Source organism: Mustela putorius, unplaced genomic scaffold, assembly GCF_011764305.1.
Source record: "Mustela putorius furo isolate JIRA1106 unplaced genomic scaffold, ASM1176430v1.1 tig00003853_pilon_pilon_pilon, whole genome shotgun sequence".
NCBI classification, from domain to species: Eukaryota; Metazoa; Chordata; class Mammalia; order Carnivora; family Mustelidae; genus Mustela; species Mustela putorius.
In genome coordinates, this window is record NW_025422005.1 from 27562619 (window position 1) to 27590470 (window position 27852).

Consider the following 27852-nt stretch of genomic DNA (forward strand, 5'->3'; position numbering starts at 1 on the left):
AGCGGAACAAGGACCGCCAGGGAGAAGCCGAGGCCCAAGGGGTGGGTGGGAGCAGCTTGGCTGGGAGTTCAACCTCAGCAGCCCTTCAGATGCAGTCTGACGTGCAGAAAGAAGGCTGGGTGTGACTGAGGGAAGGAAGGGTACAGATACAAGATATGCTGAAGTGGGGAGAAGAGATGAAGGAAAGCACAGGAAGAAGTTGTAACTGAAGCTGGGAGGCTTTTAGGACATCCAGAGACCCGTGTCACAGGTCCTTGGCTGACACCATGACTTCCCCTTGAAAATGCCCAATAAGGCCCCAACATTTCAAAAGGAAGTGAGAGATTTTTATAAAGACAGAGGAGGGCAGTTGACCTGAGCAGATGGGCAGATGTGCGCATCCGGGGTTAGGTGTCCCGGGCCTGCCCCCAGCTCAGTGGAGCGGCTTCGCCATGACCAGTGCAATGGGGGTTTCATGTAGTTTGGGGAACTGACAGAGAAGGTAATGTTATTTTTGTCAGCAGAGTCACCACTGGCCAAAAACAAGTAGTGTGTGTGTGTGTGTGTGTGTGTGTGTGTGTGTGTAGTGGGGGGAAGTGTTAAAGAATTCGGAGGAATTTCCGTTGACCCTTGGAGTGCATTTTGACATTCTCATTTGAAAAGGGTGAGTTGAAAAGGCTGAGAATTTACTTCACACTAAGTCACAAAGCTCTGAGGGGAAGATCCAGCTGGGATGGGGTTTCCTTAATCCAAACCCTGGTAAACACTTCCCTTAACTCCCTCTCCTGCCAGCTGTCCAGGAATTTGGCAGCTGAAGAGGAGTTACCCAGGGCATAATACAAAGGGGAGTGAAGGTCAAGTAAAGGTTGTATTAGTTTTCAGATTTTAATTTGGGTCTTTATGATTAGATACTCTGGTAAATATATTTTTTTAAAGTTTGCGTTTCTCTTTTTGTGGTTTCCCACAGCTTAAGTTGGCTTCTGTCCTGGATATAAATCCGTGATCCAGGTGCAAGCGGACAAAGGACTGTGACCCTGTTTACACCTGAGGATCTCTGGGATCTGGTAACCATGCTGGGTGGAAGAAGTGAGTTCACCTTTAAGAATGGCTAGAGGGGTGCCTGGGTGGCTAGTGGGTTAAGCCGCTGCCTTCGGCTCAGGTCATGATCTCAGGGTCCTGGGATCGAGCCCTGCATCGGGCTCTCTGCTCAGCAGGGAGCTTGCTTCCTCCTCTCTCTCTGCCTGCCTCTCTGCCTACTTGTGATCCGTCTGTCAAATAAATAAATAAAAATCTTAAAAAAAAAAAAAAAAAAGAATGGCTAGCTACATGGGGTGCCTGGGTGGCTCAGTCAGTTGGGCGTCTGCCTTCCGCTCAGGTCATGACCCTAGTAGAGTCCTAGGTTTAAGCCCCATATTGGACTCCCTGCTCAGCGAGGAGCCTCTTTCTCCCTCTCCCGCTTCCCCTGCTTCTGTTCTTTCTCTCTGTCAAGTAAATAAATAGAATCTTTAAAAAAAAAAAATAAAGGAATTGCTAGATACATATGTGGACTAGATGGGGGGGGCTTTAGTCTTCGAACTGAGAGCTAAATACACCCTTCCCCCTTTTCTTTCTCCCCTTCACTCTCACTTTTTACATCTTTCTTCCGGGAACCATCAAAGAACTTTCATTCAGAAGAGTTTTCTAGGGGCACCTGGGTGGCTCAATGGGTTAAGGCCTCTGCCTTCGGCTCGGGTCATGATCTCAGGGTCCTGGGATCGAGCCCCGCGTCAGGCTCTCTGCTCAGCGGGGAGCCTGCTTCCCTTCCTCTCTCTCTGCCTGCCTCTCTGCCTATTTGTGATCTCTGTCAAATTAATAAATAAAATCTTTAAAAAAAAAAAAAAGACCTTTCTAGAAAGTTGCCGTCCATAATCTAGGGCATGCCAACACTATATGTACAGGAATGGAAGAGTATGAAACTCAGCTGAAAAGAGGGTAGTCCCAGGAGAGCTGAGAGAGAGCAGACCTACCCCCAGTGGAGTTGGGTATAAGTTCCTAGTTCTCAGCTCCCACCTGGGGCAGGGCCTAGCAATCTGTGCACTCAACACTGTATCTGGGCAAGCCAGCTTTATGCCAGCGAACGAGTTCTTTCTCTTTCTTCCAGCTAAGGGAACCGATGCTTAGTGAGAATGACTGCCCAAGAGGCCATGGTGAATTTGGGGCAGGGCTGGGGCCAGAGCCCAGTGTCCTGACTCTGACGATGGCACACCTTCCCCCGAAGTACACTGGGCACTGTGGTGGGACACCCTCATACCCAGGGGCTAGTTTCAAACGAACACTGATGCGATGTTAGTACCCAGTCAGTACCCAGTGCACGTTTGTGCCAGAGCAATCCCTGGCTTCCATTTTCTTTGCATCCTCCTGCCTCCTTTCTTTGATTGCCCTCAACCACCATGCAGGTAAACTTGTTTTTCTCAATATCTATGCAAGTCTAGAGACATGAAAGCCAGAGGTTGCCTCATCACAAGGCTGCCCTACCAGAGATCTGTATCTTGTTTATTTACTGAGGGAACAGACACGTTTGAAATCATCCGCATGGCTCTGGGAGAGGTAAAGGGAGGAGGCTGCTTCTCGGCAGCTGGTGGCCCACCTCCAAGGTCCTAGGACAGGCTTGAAGCAGGCGGTGAAGTCTGGGTTTGTAGCTCAGAACAGGATAGACCCTTTCCCTTCCTCTGTCACCATTTCAGGCCATGCCAACTGGTGGCCAGATTGCTTAAAAGAGACTAAGACAGAGGGTACTTTGTAAACTGTAACAAGCAGCTTACACCGCGATCTGCTTCTCCTCCCCAGACCACCTTCCGTGGGCTTCTCCAGGTAAGAAGTGAAGCTGTCATCCGGAGGAAGCAACACAAGTTCATTTGGTGATTTATCTTTCTGTATGCAATTGCTATGCCTTAGGCATGCTAAGGACAGCTTCCCTGGCCCTCACGTTCCAGAACTATGTCTGCCTCCACTCTTGCCACAGTGTCAGGAGCCCGAGTGGTCCTGGTGGACCTGGTTGGCTCCATCTCAGGCAATGACCAGCTCAGCTCTGTCTCTCTCTTGCCTTCTGCCATTCTGGATATTACCTCCCTGGGACTCAGTGGACCTCGACCTCTAGATGTTGGCTGGCCCTGAGCTTGCCAGTTACTCAGTCCAGGATGAACATGCGGTGGAGGGCTAATGCTTCTTCCTGAAGCAATTAGGGCAGCCCTGGCCTGGGAGATTTTACATGGATCTTAATTAGACTTGGCCTCCTGCCAGGGGAAGTAACTCATCTGGTGTTGGGAAGGGAAAGTGGCACAGCATGCGTGCCTCCCACGTATCCTATCCACTTAAGGCTCTGCCCCGCCACTGAGGGCGAAGTGGAGATGGATGTCATGGTGCGTCATGCTGGGGGGAGGCTGGTTCTTTAGAAGACAAGAACACTTGAGTGGCAGAGTAAGACTCTGGGGGGGAAAGGGTACATATCAAACAAACAGTTTCCTTGGGATACACTGCCACATGGGATAAGCCCACAGCACACAAAGGTAGCAAGAGAACAACAGACACCTGCCTGCTCCACATGGGGCCCAGCTGCATGTCCCCTGTCGTGGCCTTTCTTACTGGGCCTCTGAGGTTACAATTTCCAGGGTGCCGGGCAGAGGAGGACTGGCTAAACTGGGCCTCAACTGCCTTTCCCACCTATTGCCAACTCCCAAGGCCGAGTGCATCCCGGGAAGCTCTGAAGTTTCGTGAGGGCTCGCAGATGGGCATCTGTGGGCTATGGGTGTCCACTGCAAAGCTACGATGCAAAGCAGCAATAGGCGTGCCCCCTCAGTGACTCTGGCGCCTGAACCTATGGCCCAGGATGCTTTGGACAGTTGCCATAAGGCAGAAGAAAATGGAAAACGTCCAGTTTAAAAGGCAGAATCTATTTTGTTGAAAACATGTGTATGTGTGTGCCTTGCAGACACAGTACTCCTTGAGGGAGGCTTGTGTAGTTCGTTACAACACAGACAGGGATGGGAGGTAACTGCGCACTTGGTCGAAAACGAGCAGCATCATTCTGCTCCCTGGGGCCTCCGCGGGGTGCCACAGGCGGTGGGGTGGGGGTGCCAGGCCAGCGCAGCTAGAACCCGTCCATCATGGCCAGCAGATCGTCCCCCTTGCTGGCACTATGCTTCGGCTGCTCCGTGACCTCAAACTCCCCCATGATGCGAGCCAGCTCCTTGTTCCTTTGCAGGTCCTGTTGGAGAAGTGAGAGGGCAAGGCCGAGAAGGGGGTGCGTCAGCACGGCTGCTTCTCTGAGCAGATGGTGTTGAAATTTGCCCCGCCATTGTGATGTGTGTCAGGATAGGGACTCTGGGTACATGCTGCCGAGAGACGGAGGGAGGGCCTGGGATATTCAAGGTTAGCCCGAGATGAGGATGGGACTGACCCCTGGCTTGTGTAATCACGGGCACCCACCTGAGTAGCTTGTATATTGATAACCTCGTAGGATAACTCTTCTGGCCTGGTGAGCGCAGCTTGTCTGCAGGAGGTGGTAGAGAAGCGGGTCAAAGGTTAGAGTTTTCTCCTTGCCAGCGTGGCACACTGGCATCTGATCATTTGGCAGCCTGTTTTTTTTTTTTTTTGCCTCACCTTCTGCCGCTTCCCTTCAGCTTTCTGCCCTTTCCCCAGCAGTGCAGCCTATGCTCCAGAAAGTCAGGTCCTTATCTGTCTCTGTGCCTTTGCATGTACTGAACTGGGCTGAGAATGTTTTTCCCCCTTCCTCTGCTTGGCAAACTCCAAGACCAAGCCCGAATGCCAGCTCCCTCCATCTGCCCGTGCAAAGTCAATCACTGTGTCCTCCATTAGCACATTTATGACACGACACTGAACTAACTCATGTCGGGTACATTCTCTTCCTACCCTGTGAGCTTCTGAGGACAGGCTCTAGGTCTTATGCTCCCTTCTTTGTGTCCCTGGCACTTAACCATAGTACCTGTCACACAGAAATGCACAAAAGTTAGTTCATTGGGTATGGAACTAGAATCGCCAGGTTCTATATTGGGGTATGAGGAGGATCACGTGAGATAATGGTGCAAAAGTGTTCTATAAACTGTAAATCTCTGTGAATCTGGGTGGGTTACTATCCTTATTGGTTTTGGGGGAGACTACCTTATCCCAAAGATATCATGCTCTGACTCTCCTCTGGTTTCTTAACAGATTTTTCTTACTATGATTATCTTGACTTCCAATATTTCTTGTTCAGCTATGCTTTGCTAAGTAAAACCTTAGAACTATTTCTTGAAAAAATCCAGAAGGTTCAGACTATTTAATACTGGTGGATTCTTCTTTAAGTAGGTGATTGAATTTGCTGGGTTTTCCTCTGTGACCCTTACATCTATGTTTATAAGTAATACTGGTTTATAATGGCCATTTTTTGGTTCTTATCACACTTAGGATTTTTAGATATGCCTTGGAAGAAACAGGTTTAAAACATACTCCTCCTCTTCATCCGTGGTGAAGAGATTCAACCGGAATCCTGGCTCAGGGCCACTGGGTTTCTTAATCTCCATCCCTCCCATCAGCCTGGCCAAGAAATTCAGCTCTTCTTTAGCAAGAGGGTTTGGAGCAATGATTTCCTGCAGAAACAATTTCATGATTTTTAGCTACATGAAGGTGATCACATTTCCTGCTGAGACCCAGATACCCACGGCAGTATTACAGAACCAGGCAAAACAGTAACTGTTTCAATTGTCCTGGGAAGAACTGTGTCCAAATAAATTGTAGAAAACAGGCTTAACCCAAACAAACAATCCACATCAGAAGCAGAAGGACTTTCAGCAAACCAGAGATTCTCACAGCAAACCAGAGATTCTCACACTTTCAAGATGAGTGGAGGGCCCCAGGCATCCCCGTTCTCCTCAGACGACCTTCCTAGGAGAAGAACATTGCTTCCTCTTCCGTCAGTCTAGTTTCCTGGGCATTTACCAGGAACCTCAGCCAATGCCCCAGGGCCAAGGGCACTCCTTTCATAGGAGCTACCACACTGCCCTCAGGTGGTCACTATGGTGAACACACACCCCGGACCCATTTCCTCCTCCTGCTGTCTGGCCCTGCTCAACCCTCACCCCTCCTTCCAAGCCTGCTCTGCTCCTCTAAACCAGCTGCTCCCTGCTCTGCTGTCCTTTTTTTTTTTTTGGTCACTCTGCCGCCAGTTATCCAAAGTAGAGTTCTCTCCCTTCTTCCTCACTGGAGATAAACCCCTCTGCATCTTGCCTAAATGGCAAAGTCCAAATTGCTTAAGCCTCTTTCCAATCGGGCCCCAGGGTCCTGGTCTAGGCGAGTCTCTGGCCACCTTCCTCAGTTGCATTATGATCTAGCCAAGCGGGAGAGATGCTGCTTCCCCGCTTCCCCCAAATACCGCTCTGCTCTTTTGTCCCTTGGTGCCTGACACCTTGGTCTGCCTGCCCATTTCTCCTTCTAAGTTACCTTTGCATCCCTGGGTTCCCAGCCCATAGAAGGCGTTCAAAAAATGTTTGCCAAAGAGCTGGGTGTTTCCTGACCTGTCCTAGAGTTAGCTAGTAGCTATTTCTGTGAGATTTTATAAAGATGGAATTCAGAGAATCCAAAATCCCACTTGAACTTCGCTGCCACGGCATTATATAGGGTAGCCCCGCATTATGGAGGCTTGCTGCGATGATCAGGAGACATGGGAGCACGGACTCAGCATCCGCAGATCCCCAGGGGCTTGGGTACAAATGCTATTTCACCCGGCCTGGTGTGTGGTTCTTGCTTAATTATGGTGGCTGAGCCGAGCCTAAAATTACCTAATTAGTCAGATCACTGGAAGTCTTCATGAGAAACTACAATTAAAAACCTTTGTACTTGTAAGGCCAAACTGAGAAGATTGCAAACAATGAGAGTGAGGGAAACACTGGCTAGCTTTGAAGTCTAGCGTTTCCACTCTTCTCCTCGTCCAGATTTTTATGTCGAGAAATAAGCTCTGAAGTAGAAGAAGGAAGGCAGCAGCTCACCTGTGTCCGGGAAGCTAAGTTTTTGGATGCTCCAGACATGTGGGTTTCCACGGGCCGGTTCATACTGTACCTGGTATCAACAGAAAACCGTGAAAACATCGTCCAGCCCTTTCACACCGACTTCCTCCTCCTCCTTCTTTTTTTTTTTTTTTTAAAGAATTTATTTATTTATTTGACAGAGAGAGATCACAAGTAGGCAGAGAGGCAGGCAGAGAGAGAGAGGAGGAAGCAGGCTCCCCGCTGAGCAGAGAGTCTGATGCGGGACTCGATCCCAGGACCCTGGGATCATGACCTGAGCCGAAGGCAGTGGCTTAACCCACTGAGCCACCCAGGAGCCCCACACCCACTTCTTTCTAACTCATAAATGTAGTGCGTCACTTTCATTTTGAGACATTAAAAGGCATCCAGAGGGCTGCCTGGGTGGCTTGGTTGTTAGGTATCTGCCTTCGGCTCAGGTCATGATCCCAGGGTCCTGGGATCAAGCCCCGCTTCGGGCTCCCTGCTCTGCAGGAAGCCTGCTTCTCCCTCTCCTACTCCCCCTGCTTATGTTCCCTCTCTCCCTGTGTCTCTCTGTCAAATGAATGGATAAAATCTTTAAATAAATAAATAAATAAATAGTATCCAGAAATGTGCTGGGAGTACAGAATATAACGAAGTGGATGTCAGCCACTCAGATTTCACACTTTCCCAAAGAAAAATACCCGCAAAGCTGCATGGAAATGGCTCTTCTGGGAAAGGGATGTATACTACCGCAGAGCACGGGAACACTATGTGACGGTCTCGCCTTTCTGACCTCCCCTGGGATGCGGGTTTAGGCTAGTTCTCTTCCATGGCCATTTACTATCATTTATCTCTTCAGCCTCATGAGCAGCCTTATGTTTGGAAATGTCAGGCGCCCTTTGAAAATGTCAGCGCTCTGCATGCCTTGTATCTGAGGGGAAATGATTTCACTTGTCAGTAGGAATTTTCATAGCGGAAGTCAAGTTGCTTTTTTAAGTGAAGTGACCTCCCTTGGACTTGAACTCATTCAGGGAGGGAGAATTTGCTTACATATTAGTTCCCAGTTTCAGGACGCGGTCTCCATAAAGTTCAAAAGAACCTTCTTTTGGTGCGGTGACATAGTGCCCACCATGCTTGAATTCTACTTTCTTTGCTTCTTTGCCTTTGTCGGTGAATATTCTACAATACAAATATGACATGATGGAATGTTCTCCAAGCTTGGGGAGTCCTGGAGGCTTCTTTATTCTTGGTACTATGGGACAAAAAGGAATTCATGCACTCCTTCAAGATAAAGATGTTGGCTGAAGCAATAACAGTGGTAATACAGTAATAGTAATATTTACCAAGCGCACGTTATGTGCTGGGTGCTGTGTGAGCACTTCAGAGCATTACTATCTTATCCACACTCACAGCAACCATTTAACAGATGAGGAAGTGAATCCTGAAGAACTGGGTGGTTGGCCTCAAGTGTCCGCTGGGCGGCACAGCGGGGCATGAGAACCTGACCTTCTAACTGCCACGCTTTACTGAAGGAAGCGGGGGACCGAGCAGGGCACACTCTCTGTGGTGGCCCACATGTTGGTTTCCTGGCACCCCAAACATTGGTCTGACAATTACAGTTGAAAATTCACCTGATGAGTCCAGGAACTTCAGTTCCCCAGGGAACAGGTCCAGACACCGGCAACACAAAGCGACCATTAGAATTCTGCACTTTGTCCTTTAGAAATATGGATACCTGGGGAAACAAATATACTTGTCATTTTTCTTGGTATGTTTTCCTAGACACAAGCACTCTGAGGAAGGGAAGTATATAATGGCTTGGGGATGTTACCTAGGCAGTTTATAACAATGAGAGGGAAAGTGGGGTGCCTGGGTGGCTCAGTGGGTTGAGCCTCTGCCTTTGGCTCAGGTCATGATCTCAGGGTCCTGGGATCGAGCCCTGCATCAGGCTCTCTGCTCGGCAGGGAGGCTGCTTCCTCCTCTCTCTCTGTCTGCCTCTCTGCCTACTTGTGATCTCTCTGTCAGGTGAATGAATAAAATCTTCAAAACAAAACAAAACAACAACAATGAGAGGGAAAGACTCAGCATAATCAGCCCTGAAGAGTTACGGTGTTGTACAAACAGATCTTTTGACGTATGTAGCAAGGCTTCCAGGTGTCCTGTATTACCCCATTTTAGAGATGAGGAAGCTGAGGCTCCCCGAGTGAGGGGACTTGCCCAAAGAGAACAGTAAGAGGGCTACGATTCAAAACGAAGTCCACACCCATTCCTCAGTTCCCTCCTGAACTTCCCATACAGCTCTGAGGCAGGAGCCATCAGAACCTCCATTTTAGGGATGTGGAATTGGCAGCTCAGACAGAGGTTGACACACTTCCTCGAGGATCCCCCAGCTCATAAGGGGCAGAGCTGAGGATTCAACCCTGGTGTTTCTGACTCTGGAACCCAATCTTTTGGCCAAGTGCTGGACTGGTGGGGCTGGAGCACATGGGTCCGGTTGGCATTAGTGCCTGAATGTTTTCTGTGTGACTGAAAACACCACATTATACTCATTTCTACTTCCTGGTTTGTGTGCCTTTTTTAATGTTTGTAAGTAATCGCTATATCTGTACCCAACATGGGTCTTCAAGCTCAAAACTTGGAGATCAAGAGTCGCATTCTCTACCGACTGAGCCAGCCGGGTGCACCCTGGTTTGCACTTTGTGTTGACGTCAGGGTCACATAAAATCCCACAAAGGCTGTAGCAGTTAATCAGTTTATTGGATCTTAGCTTCCTCATCTGTAAAAGGAGATAAATTTGAAGACCCCTTCAAACTCTAAAATGCTACAAGATTATATTCAAAATATCCTCAAAAGCAAGCATCTGTTGCATGCGAACAAGTAATGTGAAGCGGCTGGCTCTGGGTTTTGGGTAGGTTACACAACCTCTCTGTGCATTGGTTTTCTCTTTGCTATACTAGGGGTCATAATTCTATTATTTTTCAATAATTATAATTCTATTATTATTAAATTATTATAATTCAAATATTATTCAGTTCTATTCAATGGGCAAGTGCTACCAGCTAAATCAGATAATGAAAAGGCAGTTATCACAGAGTCTGATGCACAGTAGGTGCGCCAAGCATGGTAGGTAATATGCTCAGTATTACAGTCTAATTGGACATAGGACCCGAACATAAAATGGGGAAAAGGGAGAGTATAAAGCAGGAGATGCTGCCTAGCATATGCTTACTTAAGTAGCCCACTAAGGAGAATGACCACAGGCATGGTGGTGGGTAGGCTGACTGTGGGTTTGGAAGTGGGCCTAGAGGAAGGTGGGTATGAAGACATTTTAGAAGCAGAGATGGGAGGGCACAGGGCATGTTTTTTTTGGGGGGGGGGAATGTGTAAACTGGTTTGATTGGAGGGTTTGTCTGGATGACTGTTAAGGAATTTTTAAACCTTGAGATTCTGTGACCAAGGGATGTGAATACGAGCGTGGAGAAAGAAATTTTGGAGGAGTGGGAATGTATAAGTATGTGCTGGACTTTCTGTGAACCTGATTGCAGCAATGTTGACTATGTCACAGCAGGTCTGAAATGTACACGCTTCCGTCCAGTGTGTAGCTATGTTCGACCCAACAACCTGCCCTTGGCTGGATGGGACTGTTGGGTCTGTCTGCTTGCCCAGCCCCTCTGCTGGCCCAGTGTAACTGTCCCCTGTCCTCCTCCTCTCACTCTACCCTTTTGTCCCCCAGCTGATCCCATCTATTCCCAGTGCTCACCTCTGTGCTGATGGCTCCCAGATCTTGAGCTGCCACTTAGCTTTCTTCTCTGGGCACTGGATGCCTCTATCCCATTGCCCATTACATGTGCCCACCTACAGCTTCCATGGGGTGCACCTCAAATTCACCCTGCTTGGAACAGGGTCATCAATTGTATTTCCAAACCCGATCCTTCTCTGGTGTTCCCAATCGTCGTGGATGATACTGCCTGGGCACCACGCCAGCAATCTGCACTCCCCTGCCCCCGCCTTCCCATGTCTATTTGGTCATCAAGCCCTGCCTCTCCAGTGATCACACCTTGTATCTGGGCCCTCTCCTCCACCCTGTCTCTAAGGCAGACCTTTGTCACCTCTGGCTTGGCTGCTGCAGGTGCCTCCTACCTAGCTGGGCTCCCTGCCTCCCCCTCACCTGGCTGGGATCCCTCTCCAATTGGCTGCTGGAGACTCTTCTAAACTTCTATCTGACCTTGTCCCTCTCCTGTTTCAGTGGCCCTCTACTGCCTGCCAGATAATGTCCTGTTGGCCCTTGTTCTTCTCTGTAGCCACGTTCTTCCTTGAATCCTATGTTCCAGCCACACCCAAACGCCTGCAGCCTTCTGCTCCCCCACCACCCCCCACCCCCTGCACCACCAAATACGCCAGGCCGATCCGAGCCTCATGCCTGTATTGAGATGATGTCCTCCAGCAAGGGTGTCCAGTTAACCCCTCCCTGTATTTCCCATGGGCCTGTGAAAATATCTTTTTAAAAAAAGATATATATATATATTTTAAAAAGATACTTTTTAAAAAAGATATCAGATCCTCTATGAAGACTTTTCATTTTCTTTTTTAAAAAATTTATTTAAGGGCGCCTGGGTGGCTCAGTGGGTTAAGCCGCTGCCTTCGGCTCAGGTCATGATCTCAGGGTCCTGGGATCGAGTCCCGCATCGGGCTCTCTGCTCAGCGGGGAACCTGCTTCCTCCTCTCTTTCTGCCTTCCTCTCTGCCTACTTGTGATCTCTTTCTGTCGAATAAATAAATAAAATCTTTAAAAAAAAATTTATTTAAGTAATCTCTGTACCGAATGTGGGGCTTGAACTCACAATGCAGAGATCGAGTCACACACTCCACTACTGAGCCAGCCAGGCGCCCTGACTTGATTCTCTTTAGTAGAACTGACCACCCTCTCCTTTGTGATCTCTCTCTTTATATTCTTCTGTTTTAAAATCAAACATCTGGGGGCGCCTGGGTGGCTCAATCAGTTAAGCGGCTGCCTTCAGCTCAGGTCATGATCCCGGGGTGCTGGGATCGAGCCCTGTATTGGGCTGCCTGCTCAGCGGGAAGACTGCTTCCCCTTCTGTCCATGCCTGCTGCTCTGCCTACTTGTGCTCTCTCTCTCTGTGTATCAAATAAATAAATAAAAATAAATAAATAAAATCAAATGTCTGTAAGGTACTTGTCCCTTTTCCCCTTCTCTAATGAGTTCCTGAGGGTAGGAAGCACATGTTTCCTACCAAAAGAGGAAAAGCAGGTTGCAGAGCTGTGGGGCCTGAGAGCTGGCTGAGGCGTGTCCCTGAGTGTTCGCGTTCCCCAGGGTGGCGGCAGGGCTCTGGTGGCCAGGAGGACGGTGAGCCAGGGATGTGACTGCTCTGGGAACGTGGGTGAGCAGCTTGGCAACTTCAGCAGTGAGTGAAGCGTGCGGGGCTTTGCACAGTGTTGTGGTTGCTGGTCTGGCCTCCCTAGAGGAGGGCCGCACTGCTGAGGGCAGGAGAACCATGGTGGGAAAGTGGGGGTGGGGGTGGGGGGGAGAGGTGGCAGAATGCGACCCTGCTTCTCACACCCTACCTACCCATGGATGAGGGAAAAGGAGCAGCCTCCACAAGGGGCCAGAAGACTTCAAAGGCCACCTGTGTGCTGTAGGCTGATAATCCCTCCTCTGGGCTCTCGATCTGCATATTCAGTTGCTCACTTGACATTGCTGCTTGGATGCCTAATCAGCAAATCAAACTTAGATAGAATTAATTAATTTGTCTACTCAAATATACTTTCCTCAGTCCTTCCCTCTCTCGGTGGCATGAGGCAGCAGCAGCTGCTCAAGCCAGAAACATGGCAGTCATCCTTCATTCTTCTTTTCCTTCCTCCCCACGTTCAACTTCTTAGTAAGCCTCACTGCTCTTGCCTGGACGGGATACCCCAGAGGTGATGACCTCTCACTGTCTCCACTGGCAGCACCTACGCCAAGAACTTTCATTTTTGTCATTTCTGTAAGTGTCCTCACTGCTGTCCCATCTCTGCCCCGTCCTGTGCAGTTCATCTTCCAGAACACAGATCAGACGTTACCACTGACCTTAGGGTGCCTGAAATGTTTTCTCTACTCTTAGAAAAGAAGCCTCCCTAGGGCATAAAGCCAAGCCAGTCTGATTATGGCTGATGTCTGGTCTGATTAGTTAGTGCCCCTCTGCACACTACACCTGTGATGGCACACCCCTCCTTGCCTAGACGGGTTTCACTCATGCTGGCTTCCTCTCTAAGGAACACATCGTGCTTTTTCCGTCTCAGGGCCTTTGAATGTGCTGTCCCTTCCATTTAGATGTGCTTCCCTGAGATTTTTGTTAGTTACATTCTCAACTAAAATGTCTGTCCTCAGAAAGGCTGCCCTTGGCTTGACTTTGACTCTCTCATCTAAGGATGCATGGTCAGCTAACAGGAGCTACTAGTCAAGTGTGGCTATTAAGATAATGAGGGACGCCTGGGTGGCTCAGATGGTTGAGCGTCTGCCTTCAGCTCAGGTCATGATCGCAGGGTCCTGGGCTTCTCCCTCTGCCCCTCCCCCCGCTTGTGTGGGCCCTGTCTCTGACAAATAAATAAATAAAAGCTTTAAAAAAATGAAGCTAAATTAAAAATTCATTTTCTCAGTCACACTAGCCATATCTCAAGTGCTCGATAGCCACATGAGGCTGGTGGCTGTCATATTGGACAGCATAGATCTAGAACCTCCATCGTGACAGACGTGCTATTGGATAGCACTGGTCTCACCCGACATCCCACCCTGTTGCCCTTTATAACTTTCCCTTATCTTGCCATCTTCCTAAGGTTATCAGAACAAGAACCTGACTTCCTTATCCTGCCTGCCTCTTCCTACTAGCGCAGAACCCCGTTAGGCAGGGCCTCGGTCCTGTTCATTTTCGTATCTCTAACACTGAAAACAGTGCGCTCCATAAACATGCGTTAGACCGATGAGTTTTACAGGGGTGAGCTATTTCCGAGGGGAGTGGATCACGGAGGGGAGGGATAGGGAACATTCTATGAAGAGGCGAAAGACGGAATGCTGTTTTCTAATGACTGAAACCACGGGGAGCACCCGAGGGAAGGAAGCATGAGTGGGAATGAGAGGACAGGAGAGAGTGGCTGAGCTGAGGAGGCTGCCCTTTTGGAGGCAACTCTGGAAGAGCTCTGGAGGGCCGAGGGGGTCGGGGATGGGGATGGTTGTAAAGAACGGCTCAGGAGTCCACGCGGAAGTGGACTGCGGTTCCACAGGAAGTGGAACTGGCCAGCCCCGAGTGCAGGTCAGGCCCTCGAGCACACTCAGACTACTTCTCGTTCTTTCTCCATACCACAGAAAGCTCTGGATATCAGGATGAGGCGTTTTGTATTCGCTTTGGTTAAACAGTAAGCAAGGAAGTATTAGATCAGACCTGTGTTTTCTTGATTTAGTCAGTAAGTTTTACAAACAAATCTAAAGACTATCAGGGCTGTTTTGAAAACAGAAAATCCTCACCGGCAATCACAAATTGTGGCTGAACAGAAATACCATGCAAGACCAGACTCGGAAGACCAGCCGAGCGTCACGGAGCAGTGGCTGAATATTGTCAGGAGACGTGATTCCTGTTTTTCTTCATGAACATTCTGATGTTTCATTGCTTGCCTATTTAGCAAATAAAGCTTAATGTATTTTGTAGTTTAATATACTTTACTGATTTTGTTATAAGCTTATTATTAGGAGTGTCTTTTTATTGTAACGAATTTTTTTCTTCTCAAAACTGCGAAATCAATATGGCTCACATCACCATAATCCATAAAACAATGCCAAATAGGCCCCGTTTAGATAAGAATCTGATGCAAAGCTTTCAATATCTTAAAGTAATACAAAACATAATGTTATTTGTACTTTCATATTTTTTATTTTAATCGATGACTATTAGAGATCTTAATTTATATTGGTGTTATTATTCCTCGAGCCATAGCAAATAAAATTATTCATGAGGGTTAAACATAAAATTGGCCTCCGAGTTGGAACCTATTTGTCTTCCCTGATCCATGGAAGGGAAGTAATGATCAGGCACTAAGGACATCCTATTGCTTCTTTTTTTTTTTTTTGAATTTTATTGTGTGGATACGTTACGCCTACACAAGTACAAGATTCCAAAGGTTCAAAGGGTATACAGTGGAACATAAGTCTCTGTCCTATTCCCACCCTCCATGCAGTTCTCCACAACCAGGAGGTAACCACTGGGACCAGTTTCTGGAAGGAAGCACTCTGTACTGTACACATATGAGCGAATACACACATAATACACACACTGCTTCAGCTGTGCACTCGCAGTCAGGCATCATCAGATGAAGAAGGTAACACTCAAGAGAGGTGATCTGCCCAAGGTCACGGAGCTGTGTTGGAGCTGGGATTTAGACGCAAGGATGCCTGACTCTAGAGCCTCGGCTCCTTTTGCCTTATCCCGCATCCTTCCCTCAGCCATGTGTTAAGTTACGGAGAGGATCAAAGTCCTACCCAAGAGAGACAGGCCCCACATTCAAAAGCTCCACAGTGTGTTTTTAAAAGGTGTAGAGCTGTTCTGAGTAGGCCTGACAGGGTCAGGAGGCAGCGTCAGTTGGGAGGAACAGCCAGCAAGCAGAGGGGGCCCTGAGCCAGGCTGGGGGCACAGGAAGGGAAAGGAGGATGTATAACCTAAAAAGGCAGCCTCGGGAGGCCTTTAGAGGAGGGTCAGAGAAGGGGAATCGAAGGCGATGCTCTGCTTTAGAGCTGACTGAGTGAAGAAGTGGTGGGGCCCTCAACAGAAACTGGGAAGTTGGAAGTAGGGCAGGAATGGAATTTTGGAGACGAGTTTTGCTGCAGACCTTACGCCGTAGTGGGTGGAGACGTGGGTCTAGGTCGCAGAGCTGGAGCAAGGGGAAGGTGTAGGTGAGACGCCAAAGTCTTAGGTGAAGGTGAAGGAAAGGGAGGAAGAAGGAGTAAGGGGCACAGAGCCGGGAGGGGTAGGGCAAGGCCAGGACGGTCTGGTGTCAGGAGAGTCCTGGTAAGGTGGGTTTCATGGGGTGGGACAGCAGCCTCCTGACAGCGTCAGATACTGGAGAGGTTAAGGATGTGAATGGTTTGAGAAAAGGCTTTATTATTAAGATCGGACTGGTAGCCTTGAGAACACATTTCCTCCGGAGAAGAGAACAAATCATATTTTCAAGGAACTGGGAAGGAATGGCCGTATCACTGCCTTCCTTGGTGGACTGAAAAACTGCTGAGATTTCTTATCAGGAAGTTTGTCATTATGGAGCCAAACACAGAGGAATCACTAATGGGCAACCTCAGCCCTCTTCCGCCTGATCACTCGGCACCCTGTCTCCCTCGGGTGGCGGTGGCACGGGGTCCCCGGGTTGCCCAGTCACTCACCCGGATGTGCAGGTCCTGGAAGAAGATAAGGAGCGTCTGCCGAATCAGCTGGAACTCCCCATCTGAGAGTCCTCCGTATCTCTGCCGGAGGCAAAGCAGAGAGACACTTCACTTCCAGAAGTGAGGTGAGAAGTGCAGACAGGCAGTGCTAGGCAGGCACTTGGGGGCGGGGGCAAGAGAAGCTGGCAGGGGGCTCGGCTGCTGGGGTGAGCATGGTAGACCAAGAGACCCTGAGGCTGACCCCATCAGGCATCGCCTGTGCAGGGGGGCATTTCACCTTTCCTGTTCCCCAAAGATCTGGAGGGACCCTTCCCCAACATTTAGCAGAACGTCCACGGCCAACGGCCTTTCAGAAAAGTCAGGAGGACATGGCCATGCTCTGTGTCGTTGCTTTCCTGACGTGGAAGGAGACAGAGAGAGGGCCTCAGATAGGAATGCCTATTATGTGACCGAAATGGATACATGCAGAATTTTGGAATTTTTCGGGAGAGTGGCAGGCTTTGCCACCCCTCATCCTGTTCTGTCTGTCATAGAATCTGGCTGTTTTTTAACAAGGGAACGAGAACAAGAATGGGGCTGAGCGGTGAGGAACCGGCGACCCGCTTACATCAGTCAGCTGCTGGAATGTCTCCTCCACCTGCTGCAGGATGGCTGGGGAGTCTTGGATGAAACCCTTGATGGCGTCTAAATGATTGAAAGTGACCAGCAACACATCCTTGGGGCGAGGACACAGCAGTACTTGGTATTTGAAAGCCATAGTCATCAGGTCATAGAGCTGAACAAAATACACAGAAATAGACATCAGCACCGTCACACACGCGTTCAGGCAGCATTTACGGAAAACCCGTTCTGGGCGTCTCCTGGAGCTCAGGCGACCACGTCGGTGATCATTCAGACGGAGAGTGGAAAGGGGATGGTGAATTATGAAGCCAGGACGATGGGTATAAACCAGGGCACTCTCGGGAAAACCAGGATTTCTGGTCAGCTTATGCGTGCCACTGATGGAACACGTTAGGAACAGCATTGGCAGCTGCGGGGCCCTGGACTGCGTCCTGGCCTCAGAGAGAGCAAGGTCAGAAACCAGGCCTCTGCTGCCACAGCTGATGTGCTGTGGATGGCCCTGGCCTCATCCCTTTGCTTCTCTAAGCCTGACTTTTCTCTTCTGTAAAAAAATATTCCCCCGGGCGCCTGGGTGTCTCAGTTGGTTAAGCAGCCAACTCTTTTTTTTTTTCTTTTTTTTTTAAAGATTTTATTTATTTATTTGACAGAGAGAAATTACAAGTACACTGAGAGGCAGGCAGAGAGAGAGAAGGAAGCAGGCTCCCTGCTGAGCAAAGAGTCCAATGCAGGACTTGATCCCAGGACCCTGAGATCATGACCTGAGCCCAAGGCAGCAGCTTAAGCCACTGAGCCACCCAGGCGCCCAACAGCCAACTCTTGATTTTACCTCAGGTCATGATCTCACGGTTGTGAAATCGACACCCACATTGGGCTCCACGCTCAGTGTCGAGTCTGCTGGAGACTTCTCTCTCTCCTTCTCCCTCCCCTACTTCGAGCTTGCTCTCTTTCTCTCTCTCAACTAAATAAATATGTAAGTAAATACAATCTTAAAAAATACTCCCTAATTTCCTGTTGTTGTTAAATAGCTGAGAGGAGTCAAGGAGAGAGTAGGTGTGCAAGTGGCAAGTATGAAGTCTGACAACCGTGTAAGAGCAACTGTAAGTGATGAAAAACACCTAATGAGATATCAACAAGCTCCATGTGTGGTCTGACCATCCACTGATGATCAGAGGTGAGACACTGGTGAGGACCCCGGGATCATGACCTGAGCCGAAGGCAGATGCTAAACCGACTGAGCCACCCAGGAGCCCCTAAATGAAAGAAATCTTAAAAAAAGAAACAGATATGTTCATGTTCCTTTTTTTTTTTTTTAAAGATTTTATCCATTCATTTGAGAGAGAGTGACTGTGAGAGAGCACGAGCCCCTCATGGGAGGGAGAAGCAGACTCCCTGCTGAGCAGGAAGCCTGACACGGGGCTTGATCCCAGGACCCCAGGATCATGACCCAAGCCAAAGGCTGGACACCCAACCAACTGAGCCACCCAGGCGCCCCAATATGCTCACGTGCTAAGTAAAGACTGAGCAGTTTTGATTTGGCTTTACAAATGCCTCGTTTCCTCATCACAGAGCTGATGTTTATTAAGAATGAAGCAGAATTAAAGTTTTTAGGGATAGGCACTTGCATTGGGTTGAGGAGTGTGTTTTTAAATATGGGTCTGAACGCCAGCTCCCTCTTTGGGCGGGTGGAATGACATGATCATCAGAGGGGTTGGGATGGATGACTTGAGGTCCTTTCTAACTCTGGAACTCAATACCAACAACTGATATTTACACATACCTTTTCTTGGCAAGGCACCACAGCTTATCTCCTCTCATTAGACCCAGTCTGTGCTCATGCACCAAAGATACAAGAAATGCAACCAATGGGACAGAGGCAGCGGTCTGCTCACCTTATCCATGCTGGCCTGGTTCAGTCTCATAATGGAGGCATGAGCCAGGCGATCATAGACAGTCCTCAGGGCCTTCTTGGAGTAGAGCTCTTGGGGTTTGAATAACTCTTCCATAAACTTTCGATTGAACATGGTTGAGATGATGTCATTCAGAACTGTAGAGACAAGAGAGAAAACAGCTGAGCAAGGTACCAGAGGCAGATTTATTCAGGAAATGCTGTCTGTGTATGAATGGAATGCAGGAGCTGGGTCTATGCAGAGTAGGGATGCTGATGTGCTGGTGAGATCTGCTCCCTCGGGAGAAACCATCAAGGCGTCCCAGTAGAAAGCAGGGTCCAGAGTGCTTTATGAGACTGTCTCCGAGCAAACAGAAAATGACAACGTACGAATGTGTTGTGCTTCAGTGGTTATAAACCACTGTTATACGTATGTTTTCTCACTTGATGATAAGGAAGATGTTTCTTTAAAAAGGATTCCTATGAACATTTTAGATTAGATCTCCTCCTTAAAATGAGAAACAGCAGTGCTCTTTTTTCAGTTTGTTTAGCTAATCTATAACTTAAAAAAAAAAAAAGATTTTATTTATTTACTTGACAGAGACAGTGAGAGAAGGAACACAAGCAGGGGGAGTGGGAGAGGGAGAAGCAGGCTTCCGGTTGAGCAGGAAGCCTGATGCGGGGCTTGATCCCAGGACCCTGGGATCATGACCTGAGCCCAAGGCAGACGTTTAATGACTGAGCCACCCAGGTGCCCCACTAACTTATAACGTTTTTACTTAAAATTAAATTTTAATTAAAATTAAATTTTAATTAAAATGGGACCAATAATGGTAATTGACTCTTTTTAAAGAACAAGCATTTTATGAAAATAGACAAGTCTACCCACTGGTTAGAGATGAAAACATTTCTAATGCTTCTACAAAACATATACTTAGATTAGCACCATTTTAGAACACCTTAATTTCTACATTTAGTCTATAATATTGATATTACACTGTGGTGATGTGTCTTATATTGTTGTTCAAATGGAAAATTTCCATCTCGTGATAATAAAATCCTAAGGGATGTGCAAACCAAAGTGTCTATAATTCAAGTTTTTCATTCACTCATTCATTTCAATATTTTGTGCTACTCAAATAATAATATTAGCTGAAGGCCAGGAAAACCCTCTGGTATAAGAAATAGGAACAGGTATGTATGAACACACAGATCTTTTTTTTTTTTTAAAGATTTTATTTGTTTGACAGAGAGAGAGACACAGCAAGAGAGGGAACACAAGCAGAGGGAGTGGGAAAGGGAGAAGCAGGATTCCCAGCTGAGTTGGGAGCCTGATGAGGGGCTGGATCCCAAGACCCTAGGATCATGACCTGAGCTGAAGGCAGACGCTTAACAACTAAGCCACCCAGGTGCCCCTGAACACAGATTCTTCTTCTTTTTTTTTTTTTTTAAGATTTTATTTATTTATTTGACAGATGGAGATCAGAAGTAGGCAGAGGGATAGGCAGACAGAGGAGGGGAAACAGGTTTCCTGCTAAGCAGAGAGCCCAATGTGGCGCTCAATCCCAGGACCCTGAGATCATGACCTGAGCCGAAGGCAGAGGCTTTAACCCACTGAGCCACCCAGGCACCCTGGAACACAGATTATTCATTAATTAAGCCAGATATATCCTGACTTCAGGGTGACAGTATATGGATGCTGAATACTATGAATATACATTCATAGTAATTAAAACTTGAAAGAAAACCGATGACTTACAATAATTTTACAAAATCAGTTATTAAACATGAGTGATTATCACTGAAGGATACAAATGCCCCTTTCTCTTGCCAAATGTTGCACTAGGTGATTGGTTGTGACCATGTATTTTAGAGACAGGGGGCAAGGTAGCTCATTAAGGTCATGGTTTCAGGCACCCTTTCCAGCTGTAAGTAACTTATAGAAGTACCCTGGGGGCCACGCCAGCATCGGGGGGCCTGGCTAGCCCAGTTCGTAGACCATGCGACTCCTGATCATGGGGTTGTGCTTGAGCCCCATTTTGGGTGTAGAGATTACTTTAAAAAAAATCGTGGGGTGCCTGGGTGGCTCAGTTGGTTAAACATCTGACTCTTGATCTCAGCTCAGGTTTTGATCTCAGGTTAGTGAGTTCAATTTCCATGTTGGGCTCCTTGCTGGGTATGGAGCCTACTTACAAAATCAATCAATCAATCAATCAATCAATCAATCCAGCTTTAAAAAAGGGATCTCAAAGAGCAATTTTGGGGGAAGGGGGAGCTGTGGGCTGGTTGCATTTAACTCTTACATGGAAGGGCTAGAGAGAGAAGGAGAGAAGGGATCTCCCATATTTTGACAAAAAAGAACTAAATGACTGACTCCTTTCAGATGTGTTGAACTCACAATTGACCTTGTACTTTACTTGAGGCTCTACCCTCTTTGTGAGGAAGAACCAAATCCATTACCAACACAGGGTATCTCTCACATCTGACAATGTGAAACCGTCGCAGCTTGCCCTTCATGTGCACTAACATTTCCTCAGTGTGGACAGCTTGGAGACTGAGGAACTTTTCTGGGTTTCTTCATGAATGGTCTTTCGGCTTAGAACTAAGCAAGCAGGGACCTGCAAGAAACTGAGTTTTCTAGCTTTCTCCTACCATGGCCTGTATCAAGAGCAGAATTTACAAACAAATAGGTACAAATGAAAAGCCACATGTGAGGCCTTGAGAGAAAGAATTTGAAGAACTTTCCATGGATTTATGTAGGGCAAACAGGTGTGCCCAAGAGGAAGAATTCCAGCTGAAGGATCACATCAGCTGATTCTGTCGATGCTTTCAGTTGCTGCCATTTGCCTGGGTGCTGAGCCATTTCTCTAGGATCTTTGAGTCCCTAGCAGCATCTGTGAAAATAGCTAAGACCCAACTATATCAGTTCTAAAAGAAAGAAAATTGCGGAGGGGGGGGGGTGTTAGTCACTCTGGCAAAGTAAAAAGCAAAAGGAAGGCTTTCCCCCTGGGCAGAGAATAGGCTATACACCATTATGGCTCCTTGCACACTAGCAGCCAGAAAGTCTTCCTGTTGTTCAGAGTATAGCACACGCTGTCCTTGGGGGCCGAGCAGTGGATACAAATGACCTCACAGAGGACATGGCAGTTTGATGATAGGGCCCTGGTACCCAGAACTCCCACCTCCAGAATTTAAGTCTTTGGAAAGAATATGGGGGCACAAATTGGCAAGTTTATACCTTACACTCTGCTTTCCCTAGCACTTGGTTGAGGTGGGCCTAAATCTGTACCAGACATGAGATAAACACCAGCACCCAAAGTGAAACTGGCCACCGTCCTTGCCCTAGAGAAGCAGCCTACGTTGTATTTAAGTTAAACCTGAGAAATGGGTTTAAGCAGACCTGTCAGTCAGTCTTGGTGATAGTTTTTGGCACTTGCATGAGCTTCGCATAAGTTCATGAGGCAGGAATGCACTAGAAGCCAGGTTTTGGGGAGGGGGGGGGACTAAGGCAGGAAAGGAAGTAATTTTTCACAGGTGCATCAAAAGTGTTAGCAACTGAGTTCTTAACAGATCAGGTTGCTTGTCCCAGGTTCTGATTAGGAAGTCTGTTTCTGCTCATTATTTTGCAAATGCCTAAGTTAAAATAAATTCCAATGATTCAATCATGTACACTAATGGCCTTCCTAATATACACCTCTTGCTTGAAATTCCACCCTGTGTCAAGAGGTGGGCCAAAAATTACTCATAGGAAATGGTAAGACAATAAAAGTATATCAAGCACTTCAGTTAGGTTTTTCTTTGACCCTGGCCTGTTGAAATAATTCTCTTGATGAAAGCAACCGAGTTTTTACCAACCACCTGTGCTATACATTTGTTTATTAGGAACATGCAATTTGGAACCGAGGGTAAAAGGGAGAAGCTACTACTTCTGGATGGTTACCATTTTTGAATCCTTACTATGTTCCAGGCACAGGGCTTAGAATTTTCCATGCATTCTCTCTTTTAAGCCCCAAGACAACTCTGAATTATTCTCCCTACTCTATCAAGGAGGAACATTGAATCTTCGAGAGGTTCAAGTCCAAGGTCACACAGCTGTGGTGGAAGTGAAACTAGGATGGGGTGTTTGGTTTTAATGCTCATTCTCTTAGATACTACATGTGCCATCTACATACTTGGTATGCTGAGAGCACTGAGACTCAACAGGACGATGGCTGATGACATGCATCAGCTGCACCAAGATGTCTAGTGATGGAAGGTCCCTGCGACATTTAAGGCGGAGAAAGGCTAAGGTTTTATTCTGAGGAACCGGCAAGTTTTTCTGGTTTGCCGCTAGTCCTGGCCGAAAGGGAAACTGAAGATTTGACACAAGGCCATAGCGCATGCGCGTCCGGCAGCCACGCAGCCACCTGCTTCCATTTTCCTCCGTTCCTCCGTGCGGAGGAGAACAGCTCAGGGAGGAGCCCTGGCGTCGAAGCATAGTTTTTAGCTGTGCGATACTGTCACAGAATTGTTTTAAGGACTACCAAGTAGGACAGCCGACCCAGAAGTGTAGCTGATGGCCTGCAGAACTTGGAACCGATGAGACAAATACCTCCGGTGCCATATGGTCCTTTGGCCAAGTTGTGCTTGGTTTACATGCTATGCTGTATTTATTTAAGTGAGAGATTCCAATGTACAACCAGTCTCTTGGCTAAAGAGAAACTCATGCCTGGGTTTTTCCTTAGACATATTTAGAGTGGTCGCCCAGTCAGCCCAGTGATGAAGGACCCAGTGAGCCTGTGGATGCAGACTGAACGCATGCAGCCCAGAGATAGCATACCTCGTTTTCTGTCCACCTCTGTCCATTCATCTACATGAAGCATATAAAAAGAAAACACCGTTCATGAAGCAAGAACATTCTTTTCAAGGAGGCTTTAAAAATACCAATTCCAATGATCTGGTCAATGAAACTTCATTTTGCATGTTTGCATTAATGTCTAATGTAAATACTCTCTGCCTTCCAGTTGAAACTTTGAAAAGGTTGATGGGTAAATTAACAAGTTCCAAAAAAGCCCTGGAGAGGGGCCTCGTGGGAGAGGAAACCCAGCACTAGCTCCCCTGGGGTTTATCTTGAAAGGCAAGAAGTCATTTTCTCATTATGCTATGAGAATACACATCATTCAAAACAAGGCTTTGCAAAGGCGCCTGGGTGGCACAGTCAGTGGAGCATCTGACGCAGGCGGACCGGGGCGGTGGTGCCTCAAGGGGTTCACAACTCTAAGGGACCTTGGCTCCCTGCTGTTGACAAAGTGGAGCCGGCTGGGGAAAGCATGCCCGGGGTTCCCGCACTCTTGCGGACAATGACGCTCAGCTCCAGCAGAGGTCGCTGGAGTGCCACGCGCTCCCCGCCCCGGTCCTCCTGAGGATCCAAGGGAATTTGATAAAGCATGTCCCGCTCTTTGTTATTTTTCCAGATGACTTGCTTATGCCAATTTCACTTTAGTTGTATTTTGAGTGGGAGGAAGGCCCAAGGCTATCCAGACCTGCCTGCTGAATTGGAGCTAGAGAAAGAAAAATAGAACTTCGCCACCATTGGGTTGCTCAGTCCTTCACTATGATCTGCTCACATTGGAAAAATCATTTACTGGCTGTGTGTCTCAGCAGCCCCTCTGTAAAATGAGGGATGTAAACAAAATGTAATAGGGTCTTATTGATGAGGATTTGTGAGAGGACTGGCGTGAGGCCAAGGCAGCTTTTATTATTCTTGCTATTGCTTAAAACGGGGACAACATCCAAATGCAACACTCCGAAGTTGCCCCATGGCGAGAGCACTTCCTTTCTGTTGAATGCTAAACTAGAGGCTCCGCTGTGGTGAAAAACTGCAGCATCTGCATTGGCCTTGTGGGAGCCGCAGGGCCTCCAGGAGACCAATTAGTTGTGTAAGAGAATGAAAACACCTAGAAGAAATATGATTTCCATTCACAGCATCAGCGGGGACTCATTGACCGTGGCTGGTGTTTTATGGGCCTCTGTGTACCAGCAACTGTCACGGCAGCTCCTGTGGCTACACCAGCTCTCACTGGTGGGATAGAGGGGGTGATTCTCAGCTTTCTGAATCCTGCACCCTCCACCCTGTTTTCTGGCTGTCGTCTGTGAGTCCCCATGAGCCAGTTACTTTCTGTCATTTCTTTCATAAAATCAGTGGATCCATTGGACAATTTTTTCAGAGCTCCCCCTTTCTTCCTGATCTCCCATCCCCAAGGATTCTGATACAGTCCCCCTACGAATGGAACTATAGTGTAGCAGTTAAGGACATACAGGCTAAGAGTATGAGTTCTGGAGCCTGATGACCTGGGTTCAAATTCTTTATTCTTCCTCTTACTGACTATGTAACCCCAGGCAAATTAACTTTATTTTCCCCATCTGTAAAATGGGCATAGTATAACCTACATGATGGTACAGTTGTGGGGATTAAGGTCTTCAGAGAAGTCACCTAAACTGTGGAAGGAAGGGGTGTGTGAATGTGAATTACTAAAGAGCTGAAACTCCTTAAAGCTGTATTTAGCAGACTCAGAAGAACTATAGCTCCTGAAGACAAAGGAAACCAGTCCCTTCATATTCACAGAGTCTTGCCCAGACCTCTTGAAAGCCAACACCTGCTACTCATTGTGTTAAACATGTTGAATACATGATCTCATTCAGTTCTCACAAATTTGCTGTGAGTGTGTGTGATGCCTGTTTTATGGAAAAAGAAACAGGCTTATAGAGGTAACTCTCCAAGGTCATACATCTAGTTAAAGGGAAAAGCTGGAATTGGAACCCAATTGTATGGCTGCAGAGAGTATGCTCTTAATTGCTAATTTATACCATTTTTCAAGATGCAGACCGCCAGCGCAAGGACGACCTGTCAGCTCACTGGTGCCATTAGCCTGAATGCAATCACAGAACATATGTGCCAAGGAAAACAGAACCCTCTTGAGGAAGAAATGGCAACATCATATAAAACAGCCAATTTAGATCATCAGTTCAACAAACATTGACTGAATACCAATTTATTCTGGTCTAGGAGCTATGCTAGGTGCTGGAGTACAAAGACGAAGAAAATAATCACGTTGGGGGGAGACACCCACAGACCATTTCAGTATAACTTGGTCAGTGAGTGGTAAGATAGGGAGAGGCATGCATGGGGTGTGATGGGAGTATTCTCAGACCCTTGCCTGGTGTGGGGAGGCTTCCTGAAGGAACTGATTCTCGAATAATGCAGTATGGAAGAGGAACCATTAGCATAGACATGGGAGCTTTGGGGTAGAATGGGGATTATTAGCACAGAAACGTGAATGAATATGTTTTAAATGTAGGCCTCCAAGCAGTTTGGTATTAAGATACAAAGTAGGAGGCAGGCACTGGTGGAAGGTGGGACTACAGAGGTGGAGACAGATCAGGTCAGCAGGGACCCAGAAATGTCCTGCCAAAGACTTGGTCTTCATCCAAACATCAGTGAGAGCTGACAAAGGGTTTTAAGTAGCAGGGCGTATGGACAGATTTGCATTTGAGAAAGCTCATGGGCAGCAGTGTGCAGAATGAATGGAGAGGGTATGCGATAGGGAGTTCTTTTTATCTCATTGTGCATGGACTTGGACTCAATCACACAGACACAGTAGTGAGTGTCTGAATATGTATGCTTAACATCTGAATCTGTACGTTTAACATCAGTTGAGCGTAGGGATTGCTGGAGAGAATAAATTTTTAATCTAGGGTCATGTCGGTTACCTTTACACCAACTTATCTTTCTCTACCTTGAATTATATATTTCTTCTGCACTTAATCCCAGGAAACTTGGTGAAAGCAGTTGTTGGTTGAGAAGGGAGGAAAAGAAGAAGAAAATGGTGGCAGAGAGTTCTGGGTGGCATTTCTCTGGAGATTAGATGTGGTGTATATGGATGACAGACTTTGCATTTTAGAAAGTCATATAATTATTTCCAGAACTTTCTTCTCTTCCAACAATTGTGAAGGGAATAACCCAGCTTTCTTATGTTTTCTTTTACATCCATTATTTCAGAATCCCACCTTTCTAGAAATAGCTTCTGAAATTAGCAAGACTGGCCTCAGCTCAAGGAGGATAGCATACAGAGGAAAGGAGAATCAGCACCTGTTGGGGTGCGGGGTGGGGGGAGAAGAGGATGCTTGGACTAGCAGGGTGTTTCCCAGGTGATGGGCGCCGGGTCTCCTATATTTGGGAGGGACTGGTTGTCAAGAGAGACAGGGAAATCATCTCTCCAGTTTGAGGGGATGAGGAAATGGGATGTGTGTGTGTGGGTGTCAGGTCCCTTAATAATAGACCCTAGCATGGGTATTAAATCCTTCTGCTGTGAAAATATTTTTGGGGAATTTGACTCCTGAGGGGCTCTGAGCGGATGATCTGTGGCTACAGGAGCGCGGAGTGCAGGGGTGTTGGTCAGTCTGTAGGGGGGCCTGGCTGTGGAAGTCCGGCTGTGCGCGCGGCGGCGGCGGCCGCGAGGGGACCGGGCTGCGGGGCGTGGGGCTGGCTGTGCGGGCCGGGCGCCTCTCACCTTTGCGGGCCTTGTCTGCCGGGATGTTCTGGGCCCGCAGCCGCTGGTCCAGGATGTAAAGCATCTCCCCGCCCAAGTTCAAGAAGAGCAGCGGTAGAGTCCGCAGCGACATGGTGCCAGATGCGGGCGGAGGAGGCGAAGGGCCACGGGGCTGGGTAGCCGACGGCCTGGATGCCCGGCCTTTGGGTCTGGTCGTCTGGTTGCCAGGGCAACGCGGCGGCTGGCACAAGGCGCCAATCAGAGGACCGTTTGTTGGAAGGCGCCCGGGGCGGACGCTGATTGGGCCGGCGGCAGCGGCCTCCGCGGTAGGTTGCGTCCCCGGCTCTCCCGTGATTTTCCCTCCAGCGCGGGCGGTGGGGAGCGGCCGTGGCTTAGTTCGTCC

At 47.9% G+C, this 27852-nt stretch overlaps 1 protein-coding gene across 1 annotated transcript; it reads right to left on the reverse strand.

Moving 5' to 3' along the window:
• Positions 1-3887: 3887 nt before the first annotated feature.
• Positions 3888-27690, reverse strand: OSCP1 (organic solute carrier partner 1). Its single transcript, XM_004740770.3, has 10 exons — positions 27471-27690; positions 18926-19080; positions 17023-17190; positions 16416-16496; positions 8630-8733; positions 8049-8177; positions 6999-7068; positions 5464-5603; positions 4444-4507; positions 3888-4222 (listed from the first exon to the last, which is right to left on the reverse strand). The coding sequence occupies exons 1-10, from the start codon at positions 27580-27582 to the stop codon at positions 4106-4108; spliced, it is 1140 nt and encodes a 379-aa protein (XP_004740827.1). The 5' UTR covers positions 27583-27690; the 3' UTR covers positions 3888-4105.
• Positions 27691-27852: the final 162 nt, after the last annotated feature.

Excerpts from the sequence above, each read along its gene's own strand:
- OSCP1 (XM_004740770.3), bottom strand. The coding sequence starts at position 27,582 with ATGTCGCTGCGGACTCTACCGCTGCTCTTCTTGAACTTGGGCGGGGAG. Across the intron at positions 19,081-27,470 it reads GGCAGACAAGGCCCGCAAAG|TTCTGAATGACATCATCTCA; the intron begins GTGAGAGGCGCC and ends TTGTCTCTACAG. Across the intron at positions 8,734-16,415 it reads TCCAGGACCTGCACATCCGG|GTATCCATATTTCTAAAGGA; the intron begins GTGAGTGACTGG and ends TTGTTTCCCCAG.